General features: G+C 49.4%; 1 protein-coding gene across 5 annotated transcripts; it reads left to right on the forward strand.

Moving 5' to 3' along the window:
* Positions 1-2,072: 2,072 nt before the first annotated feature.
* Positions 2,073-6,647, forward strand: ITPRIPL1 (ITPRIP like 1). Of its 5 annotated transcripts, XM_087426158.1 has the most exons (4): positions 2,073-2,305; positions 2,487-2,596; positions 3,149-3,308; positions 3,437-6,647. In XM_087426158.1, exon 4 carries the CDS (start codon positions 3,451-3,453, stop codon positions 5,089-5,091), a length of 1,641 nt encoding a protein of 546 aa, XP_087282284.1. In that variant the 5' UTR covers positions 2,073-2,305; positions 2,487-2,596; positions 3,149-3,308; positions 3,437-3,450; the 3' UTR covers positions 5,092-6,647. The 5 variants fall into 5 exon arrangements, with proteins under 5 accessions (XP_087282284.1, XP_087282285.1, XP_014647120.1 ...); XM_087426159.1 differs by lacking the exon at positions 3,149-3,308 and having other exon boundaries at positions 2,466-2,596; XM_014791634.2 differs by lacking the exon at positions 3,149-3,308.
* Positions 6,648-10,534: the final 3,887 nt, after the last annotated feature.

Here is a 10,534-nt window from a genome sequence, read left to right on the forward strand (position 1 = left end):
GCTTGTAGTTGTTCCATGCAGATTATTTATAAAGTCTGATTCTTCAGTAATTGCAAACTCTGCATTGGTTTCTTGAATAAATAGCAACTGAGCAGTATCAGTAACATGTCAATTCATCAAGAGCCAAGAAAAACCACTCAAAATCATTTGCCTTTTTAAAAAATTAATTATTGATGTTTCTCCCAACATTCTCAAGTTTCTGAGCAACTGTTTTCACCAAAAGGCTAATAGTCTTAAGCAAATTTTAGGTTTCTCGGGCAAGAGGCAGACTTGAGTAGATTATGTACGTACTTACTTTCTATGTGCTTTAGTGTACTTATTTTTTTTAATGATAAAAATAAATTTATTTGGGGGTATTGTCATGTTTCCTTGCTTGAAAAGGGAAAGTGCCCCCACAGTAGAGTTCAGTCGTTAAAATGAGCGATCACTGCTGCAGTTTACTCACACGTCATTTGTGTACAAGCACCAATTAGCATGAGTGACAAGGTGTCCAGATGACTTGGTTCCTATTAATCCCACTGATTAAGCCAACAGTGACTTCACATCACGCTGAAGAAGAAAAATCACCAGAAAATAGGCTAAGAAATGCTTGAGGGCTTTTTGTTGATTTAAATGTGATCTTTAAGTGGATTAACAGTTCTCTAGCTCAGAGTATCTAATTCAGTATAACAACCAACTTCATTTCTGTGCAGACCATAAATTAACAAATGTCTTCTAACTCGACAATCATTTTTAAAACAAACCCTTATTTGACTATGAACACACATCTTTAAACACCTGGCTTTAAACACCATTGGTTTTCACACTCTGAAATGTGTATTTTCATCCCAACACTGTCATGTCATAAATTTAAAAATAATAGAGAATTTCATTATCACTCCTTGAATGCACTAATGCTTAGTGGTAACCTGTGGTCTATTCTTCATCAGGCAAGTTTATAAAGAGTAACTTTTTTTTTTTTAATAATTTTATTTATTTATTTTTTCCCCCAAAGCCCCAGTAGATAGTTGTATGTCATAGCTGCACATCCTTTTAGTTGCTATATGTGGGACGCGGCCTCAGCATGGCCGGAGAAGCGGTGCATCGGTGTGCACACGGGATCAAACCCCAGCCGCCAGTAGCAGAGTGCACACACTTATCCACTAAGCCGCGGGGCCGGCCCAAGAGTAACTTTGGAACTTCAGTTATGATCATCCAGAAGACAATCTTTCCCCCTCCAAAATTAAGTCAATATTTTTGGAAGTGCTGTCCAAGTTGTTAGGGGCCCCCCCTCTGCATTGCACTGGATAAGGAGGCCTGAAACTTGATTGTCTTTCAGCACAAGGACTTGAGTTAGTGAGTATCAAGAGATCATCACTTCCTTTTCTCCCTGGATAGCTGACACAGGACAGGAGGGCTGGGGGCTCGTTCTGATACTCTGAAGCTCCTTTTCTGGAAACCCATTCTGATGTTATTTCTTAATGTATCATAAGGCTTGTCCAGCCTCCACACTCTCTTATACACCCATCTCATCAGCAGAGCTACCCCCTAGGTTTAGGATTCTTATTCCCACGTGGCTAGTGAATGGCAAGTAAGGCCTCAAGCCAGGTCTTTGGGTGCTGTCTGGTCCTTTCATGAAAGCCACTTTGATAGGAGAAAGGGAGCGGGCTGCGAGTGAGGCACATTAAGGATGCTGACAACACACCTCATCTCCTGTACCATTTTGCGCAGGGCCAGCCTGAAGTGGGAATGACGTTCCCCCCGTCAATTCCTAGTTACGCCACCTTGATTCTCACACTTAAATTCCCAGTAAATATATTCTCCACTGAACCGAGCTGAGCGAAGCGGGCACCCCATGAAGGCTGAGCAGCTGCGGCGAGCCCGGCCCTCAGCAGCGAGTCTGCGGCCGTAGCCCCCGCTCTCTGCACACAAATGCCTGGGAGCCGCGCCGGGACAAAGGGCACGCGTGCACGTGGAGGGTCACCGGGCCCCAGGGCGGGGCTCCCCTGCGCGCTCCGCGGCCGCCGTCTGGGTGGGAGGAGCTTGTGCGGGGCTGGGCGGGGCTGGGCGGAGCCTAGACGGCGGGAGCCGCGGCGCGGGGCTGGCGCCTTCCGAGCGGCGTGCGACACTGTGGGGTCCCAGGGGCCGGCCGCGCGCAGACCGTCGACACTCGGACAAACATGGTGTGTTCCCCGGGAGAGGGGAGCGGGGCCACTCCCGCGGACGGATCCCGCAAGGAACCCGGAGCCCCCACCCCGCCGGGAAGGAGGCGGGGGCGGTCAGGCCGCACTGTCTCTTTAAGATGGTGTTCCTGCTAACACCGACGGTGAGTAACCTGGCCCCAGGTCCCGGGAGAAACCCAGAAGAGGTTTGGTCTGGATAGGCGGATGAGAGTTCAGATCCCTGGGCGTGGAATTTGAGGAAGTTATGAATGGGGTGGCGGGGGGAGGCGGGGGGAGCACTCTGTTTTGAGCCAAAGCCCGCAGGTACCTTGTAAATTTTAACAGGGCTCCTGGAGAAGGCGGTGAGACTAAGCAAGGCCAAGTTCCAAAGGGAGGAGAATCCCCCCCCACCCCCCGCCTTCAGCGCCCACACGGCATAGTCCTTCATCATCTCGGTAAGCCAGTAGCCTGTGAACTAGTGGGGAGAATGCAAGAAGCTTCAGGCCTCTGCGGTGGGTGGGGTGGCAGTGAACCGACCACTGCCGGTCGTCAGGTGGCCTTGGGCACCCGGGTCTTCACAGGTTTCCTGGGCTGAGAGGTGGAGCTGTGCGTGCCTATAGGCCCCGCCCACCGATGGGGCACCCTGCAGCCCCCTTAGGAACTCAGAGACAACAGCAGCAAGCAGTGGAGAGGTGGCTGCTGGCACTGTGCCTCCCTGGCACCCATGGGGGTTGGCCCCCTGGGCACGTGGGAGAAGACACTGAGTGGTCTGATGATACAGGGTGCGCAGAATGAGGATTGTGAAGTCACAGAGGAAGTGGGATGCCGCAGATGGGGCCTGGGGCTGGCTGCCTGGCAAGAAGAAAGGTGTTGCCTAGGCAGACCAGTGCTTTCTGCCCGTGGAAGGCAGTCTCTGGGAGCTGCAGGGCACACCTGGTGCCCATGGTGGACTGATGAGTCGGGTGAGGCCATCCTACCACAAGGTTCCCCCTCCCCATCCTACACAGGAATGAAAACAGTCCCATGTCCACGCTCTGGAAGCCTAAATACCACTCACACCATGTGGAGGGAAAGCAGTCGAGTTACTGAGTGGCACATCCTGCTGCCCCCCTTTCTCCCAAACCTCCTCCCGGACAGACCAGACTTGCTCTGTCCAACCCCAGCTCTGTGAGCTTTCTGTTCTCCCTGAGTAGTTGACTTCCAGGATTTGGGGTTCCAGGGCTCTGGGGAATATGCACTGGAGAGCAGATGAGTCCCGAAGATCACCACTGACTCCCACCCTCCTACTTCTCCAGATGCAGAGGCCTCCATGGCTGTGATAAGCCTTCTGTTCTTGGCAGTCATGTATGTTGTTCACCACCCCTTGATGGTCAGTGACCGGATGGACCTGGACACACTAGCCAGAAGCCGGCAGCTGGAGAAGCGGATGAGCGAGGAGATGCGCCAGTTAGAGATAGAGTTTGAAGAGAGAAAGCGAGCAGCTGAGCAGAAGCAGAAGGCAGAGAACTTCTGGAGAGGAGACACATCCAGTGACCAGTTAGTGTTGGGGAAGAAAGACATGGGGTGGCCGTTCCAGGCTGATGGCCAGGAGGGGCCGCTGAGCTGGATGCTGGGAAACCTGTGGAATGCTGGCCTCTGTTGCCTTTTTCTCATCTTCGAGCTTCTGCGACAGAACATGCAGCACGAGCCGGCCTTTGATTCCAGCAGTGATGAGGAGGAGGAAGTCCGTGTTGTGCCTGTCACCTCCTACAACTGGCTTACGGACTTCCCCTCAAAGGAGGCCCTGGAATCCTTTTACAAACTCCATGTCCAGAATGTCATCCGTGACCTGCCCTGCACCTGCGAGTTTGTGGAGAGCTTTGTGGACGATCTCATTGAGGCCTGTCGGGTGCTCAGCCGCCGGGAGGCTCACCCACAGTTGGAGGACTGCCTGGGCATTGGGGCTGCCTTCGAGAAATGGGGAACCCTACACGAGACCCAGAAATTTGATGTCCTGGTGCCCATTGTCCCCCCTCAGGGCACTATGTTTGTGCTGGAGATGAGGGATCCAGCCCTAGGCCGCCGCTGTGGTTGTGTGCAGGTGGAGTCGGAATGCGTTTGCAAGCGTGAGAAGCTTCTGGGGGATGTGCTGTGCCTGGTGCACCACCACAGGGACCACTTGGCCCTCGTGGGCAAGAGTAGCAGCTCCATCAAGGCGGCTCTCTGCACCGGCTCTCACCTGGATGTGTGTAAGATGGTGCAGTGGTTCCGGAACATGGTGGGCAATGCCTGGGCCCTCGTGGCCCACAAGTATGACTTTAAGCTCAGCCTCCCACCATCCACCACCACCTGCAAACTCAGGCTGGACTACCGCTCAGGCCGCTTTCTCTCAATCCGCTTGGTCCTGGGGGTGCAACGGGAAGACACCTTGGTCTACCTGGTGAGTCAGGCCCCTGGCCAGGAACAGCTCACCAGTGTGGACTGGCCAGAGTCCTTTGCAGCCTGTGAGCACTTGTTCCTAAAGCTAGTAGGGCGTTTTGCTCCGGAGAACACCTGTCACCTCAAGTGCCTCCAGATCATTTTAAGTCTCCGGGACCTTCAGAGTTTACCCCAGGGAGCATCCCGTCCCATCCTTACCTCTTACCACTTCAAAACAGCCCTCATGCACCTGTTGCTACGGCTGCCCCTAACGGACTGGCAGCACAACATGCTTTCCCAGCGGCTCCAGGACATCCTCTGGTTCTTGGGCCGTGGCCTCCAGCAAAGATCCCTCCATCACTTCCTCATTGGTAACTCCTTTCTGCCCCTGACCATCCCGATCCCTAAGACATTTCGGAATGCTGAGCCTGTCAATCTCTTTCAGCACCTGGTGCTAAACCCCTTGGCACATTCACAGGCAGTGGAAGAGTTCCACAACCTTCTGACCCGGGTGAAAACTCTGCCCGGTGCCGCACTGGCTGGGGCACATTAATGTAAAGGCTATTAAAAAAAGGGGAGAAGGTATTTCTGATCCCTCAGGCTGCAAAAGAGTTTATTTTTCAGATACATCAGTGGGATATGTGACCTTCACCTCGCGAATAGGGGCTGTGATAAATTAAGACACTTTACAGAGTGCGTGAAGTGGTGATGAGGATGGGGTCCAGCCTGCAGGGCCTAATCTAGGGTGGGTCTTCTGAGGTTTTCTTCTCCTCACTTAACTTTCATCATGACCCAAAGAGGGCCTAGGGAAACGGATGTTATGGGAGGATCTTGCTGCTACAGAGTTGAGATCCAGAGGGGGCCTGTGAAGTTGTGTTTTGTATCAACACTGGAAGCAAAAGAGAACCAGAGAATACCTCCGTTCTAGCTTATTCATTTTTGTGAATGACTCCCAACACATTCCTTGTAAACTGGTTTCCCTGTTGAACTGTTAGCTTAATTCACATCCAAGCTGATAGCATTCCATTTTATCCCAAATACTGTGACGGCAACTTCTCATATTTTAGGATCTACTTTTTCAGAACTTCATTATCTGAAAATATAACCAAGATGTTTATATTCCATTTTCTTAATTTAGCCCTATTTTCATATGACAATATAACTTTTCATGTGTCTGAAAAAAATTCCAATACTATCCAAATAATTTATTAGCATTGATTGACAAACAAACATTGTCAATGGTGACTTGTCCCAGAATTGAGATAATGTATTTACTAAAATTAAAGAGCCAAAATCTGATGAGCTTCTCAGTGCCTGGAAGCAACATTATAAAACCCTTAATGAAGACAATCTTTTGGGGGGCTCTGAGATGAACAATTACTGTTTCTGGGGGAGCCACTTGTTTGTTAAATGGAAAGAAGGTTGAGCCACCATGTGTAGCTGTTTGTGCTTTTTCTCAGTCTGGTAATGCCTTTGTATTCCCTTTTGAAAGATCACAAAGGGATTATTTGAACTGTGTTTGTGGTTTTGTAAAGTGGGGTCATCACAATCCAGGCCCATTGCCAGGGTTGGACGGGAAGGGACCGTGCAGCAGTCCAGCTCTAACAAACTCTGGATTCTGGAGATGTGGTTGGTATATCTTTCCCTTCTTTTAAACCCTTGGGCATCCTGAGGAGGAGTGCTAAGAAATGTGACTCTAGCTGTGGGTGTGGTTGTTTTGGGAATACCAATGCTCTTCCTACCCTGCATGCCAGGAAGATCTGCTGGAGAGGAGAACCTGGCCCCACATTTAATTTGACTCAGGGGGTTTAGATCCTGGCTGTATGGGCTTTGGTTGTAGAATCCACACCCTCCCCCCAGCAAAAGTAAATTACAAGTGTCCCAGAAGCTGATGCCAGTCAATATTTGGGGCTCCCACTGCCAATAGCTGCTGTGTTCCCCTGTTGTCTGCTGGTATCTGCCAGGTACTGCTTTCGAGTTAAGATGCAATGATGGTTGGTTCGATGCTAGTGGGATTTTCATGTTTTATAAACATTCATATGCCTTTTGTTTAGAAAATAATTTGCTGGTGTTTTGCTTCCAAATCAATAAAGGAGGCTATTTTCTGTATCAGTTGGCATCCGTGCAATGACACACACAGCACATCAGCATTCTCACATGCCTGTTCCCAAGAAGTTGATGTTACCCTGATAGCTTCATCCAGCACATCCTGGTATTTCTCAACGTACCTTGAACCAGTCTGCCCTGTGGTTTCCCAGTGGCATGGCCAGTAGCCAGAAAAGAATAATTCAGAATATGAAGGAACATCTAAGGTATTCATTTGCATGGTGCCCTAAATATCAGCCAAATTAAAAGATCTCAGTGGCTGCAAACAACATGTGTAAGCTCTAGAAGGCATAAGTCTGTCAGGTAGAAAGAAGGTGGTATGTTCTAGAACTGCATGGGTTCTAGTCGTAAGAGGCAAGAAAGAAAACGTAAAGTTATGAGTGGGCAGAAGACTACAAAGGGAACAGTCAGTGAAGCCTGGGTGGGGCAGAGGGTGTAAGAAAGAGTATAGAAAAAACAAATAGTAATGTAAAGAACAGAGCTGGAGTGCTCTGGGAATACTCTTACAATGAAAGTGGAAACTTCTCCAGATATGTAGGAAGCTGAGTTTTATTCTGAAACAATACCTGGCTGGCACCCAGGATATAACAGCAGTTAAAGTAATAGGAATCCTTAGCGTCCATTGAGCACTGCCAATGGTCCACGCACTGTTCTAAATGCTTCACATCTGGTAACTCATTTAATCCTCACACTATAACCCCATGAAGTGGGTGCTTTATCTCCTCCATTTTACTATGAGGAAACTGAGTCACAGAAAGGGTACACAACTTCCCCAAGGTCACACAGCTAGTAAATGGCAGAGTCTGGAAGAAAATACCTGTCCTAGCAACCTTCCAGCATGGTTTTGGGAATAAAACAAGATGTAAGGGTTAAAGTGCTTGGAAAAGCAAAAAACATTATATTAATTTTAAGATAAAGGGTAGTATGTTGTTTGGAAATTCTAGAAGACAGAAATTGTTGGTTCTTAGCCCAGTCTTTAGGAGGTCAGGAATTTCATATCACATACAAAAATTAAAGGCATTTGCTCAGAGGCCAAAATGAATGCAAAGCCATTTCAACGACATGCCTGTTGAGCCCCAGTGACTTGATGGTTTATATCATGAACTACATTATGATATAAGCCTGCTGCAGCCTGGAAGGTCGGGGCAAATTTGAAGGCAAAAGATTGCTTGTTCAGGTAGCCAACTGATTGACACTATTGTTCCTCACCTAAACTAAGGCTGTTTGCCCTCCATTTTGAGGAAGTAGAATCTTGGCGAGGAGTGAAATGGGGAAGGGGAACCAGTGCTGCTTTTCTGGCAGACAAGGAGTCGGGGAGGGGCCCCACTACTTTATTTTTGTACAAAGGAAATGAGCTTTGCATAGCACTGATACCACTGATAAATTATTCACTCTTATGGCACCCTCATAGTCCTAACCCCAAACAACAAAGACGGCATTCAGAGTGGGAGGTGAATGATCTATGTGCCTGCACCCAGTGGGCCTGGCCCACAGAAACGCAGGGGGTGGAGCTGGCTCTGCCTTCCAGCACATGAGTCCCAAGCAGTCAGCTCAGGAGGCTCCATTATAACCAGAGAACAGCCTCATGCCTCACCTAACGGGTCACCTAGTAGCCTCCTCTGCCAGGAGTTCCAAGCCAGTTCTTCAGAGGCTCCTCATTCAGTGCAACCTACCACCCTCCCAACCCCCACTGCTCTTAGTTGGCACACACACGGAACCCAGAGGATCACAACCTGTTCCCACTCTCCTCTCTCAAATGCACAGTGCTCCACTTCAGCGGCCCGGGGTTCCCGGGTTCAGAACCCCGGGCACAGACCTACACAGTGCTCATCAAGCCATGCTGTGGCAGCATCCCACATACAAACTAGAGGAAGACTAGCACAGATGTTAGTTCAGGGACAATGTTCCTCACCAAAAAAAAAAAAAAAAAAAAAATCAAATGCATTCAGCACAGAGGGAACAAGTGAGTGAGATGACAGGGACTCTAGTGTACTCTGAGCCCATGTGCTCACAAGTTTAATCTAATACCTAATTCCTCATCAAGCCCAGAGAAAGATGGTTTTATCATCACTATTTTATAAATGGGGAAGAAAATGAAGCCCAGAGATGTTCAGATGCCCAATCCAGGATTTAAACTTGTCTTCCAATATCGTTCATTCAATACATACTTAAGTACTTGCTGTGTCCAGGGCTAGCACCAGGCCCTGGGAAAACAATGGTGAGCAAAGACACAGCTTTGTCCTCATGGAGGTGACAGTCTATGGAGGAGGCAGACATGAAAGAGTCACCCCAGCAGATGTAAAATTGCAAAGGTGACAAGTTCTACTAAAGCCTCCAGTAAGAACAATTGAGCGATATCAGGGAAGGCCTCCTTGAGGAAGTGACGTGAACTGAAAGCTGACGGTAGCTAACCGGGTGAAGATGGGCATGAAGAGGATCCTATGTGGAGGACGTGGCATGTGCAGAGGCCTTGTGGTGGGAGCAGGCATGGTGAGGGTGAGTCTGAAAGAAGGTCCAGGTGACTGGAGGGCAGGGAGCAAGGGGAGGCAAGGTGCAAGATGAGCCTGGAGAGGCTGCAGGGACCAGACCCTGCAGGGCCTTGTAGATCACTTTAGAAGTTTCCAGAGCAGTGGAACTTGAGAGTGGTTTTAGACTTTGGGGAGGAAGTGACAGGTCGGATTTGTCCTTAGCAACCACCACCCTGGGCCCAATGAGAAGCGGGTCAGAGTGGGTGTGGGGCTGCTGCAAATGAGCAAGAAAATAATGTGGATGGAAAGGAGAGATGCAGGATTGAAGAGATTTTTTAGGAAGTAAAGAGCTCAACGATGGATTGTACAGTGTGGAGAGTGAGGGGAGGGAGGCATCCAGGATGGCTCCTGTGAGCTGATTTGGGTTCCTGGGAGGCTGTATTCACTGAGACGAAGAATACCGTAAACTTTTTCTCTATCCCACACTGCCTTACGCTAAAGATTTGAAGGTGGTCACTGGGAGCACAAGTTCCTGAAAAACCAAATAGGTGTAAAAAGTGGTTTTCAACAAAGGGTAGTGCTTTTTGGTTGCCAGAATGACTGAGGGGCACTGATGGCATGGAGTGGGCAAATGGTGTCAGGGTTGCTGAACAGTCCTACAAAGAGAGCAAGAGTCCCACACGTCAAGAACTGTTTCATCCTGAATGCCAATAGCATCCTTAAGAAACACTATAAAATGCCGGGTGTGTATTATAAGAAACTATAGGATGTTCTAGGGATATTTGGAGGAATTGTCCTGGCCGTTTCCTCCCATAATACAATTCTTGGGATCAGATGAAGCAGAATGAAGGGATAGGTGGCACATGACACCCGTCTCATTTCCAACCTTAACTTTTTTTTTTTGAACGGGGGGTGGAGATATCCAGGAAGCTTTTCTCAAAATTCTGAACAAAAACGATGGCCTTCCTTTAAAAATCTACATGCAACATTTTGCATCTGTCCTTCCCCTGCCTGGAACGCGCCTCATTCCGGCGTGGGCTCCTTTTCATCTCCGTCCCACACCCAGCCCATCACTTGCTACCTCCTTAGCGTTTTGCTACCCTCACAGCACAGGTCGCTATGGGAAATCAACTTGTTTCCTGGTAATCCGCTTCCTCCATTAGAAAGTAAATTCCGTGAAAGCAGAGCCCTCGCCCTTCCTGCTCCACGCTGGGTCCTTAGCGCCCAGTTCCGCGTCTAGCGCCGAAAGCAGGGAGTTTTCATACTATTTCGGAAGGGTGCACGAACCCGCTACAGTACAACCACCGGATCCCAGTCCCGAGCCCTCAATCCGCGACGTCTCACTCCTCCGCGGCTGGCGCGAACCTTTTCCGGCGGAGGACAAGCAGGTCTGCGCAGGCGCGCCCCTGGCCCCGCCCACAG

The sequence above is a fragment of the Ceratotherium simum genome, chromosome 40, assembly GCF_057802395.1.
Source record: "Ceratotherium simum simum isolate JZ-2026a chromosome 40, ASM5780239v1, whole genome shotgun sequence".
NCBI lineage: Eukaryota > Metazoa > Chordata > Mammalia > Perissodactyla > Rhinocerotidae > Ceratotherium > Ceratotherium simum.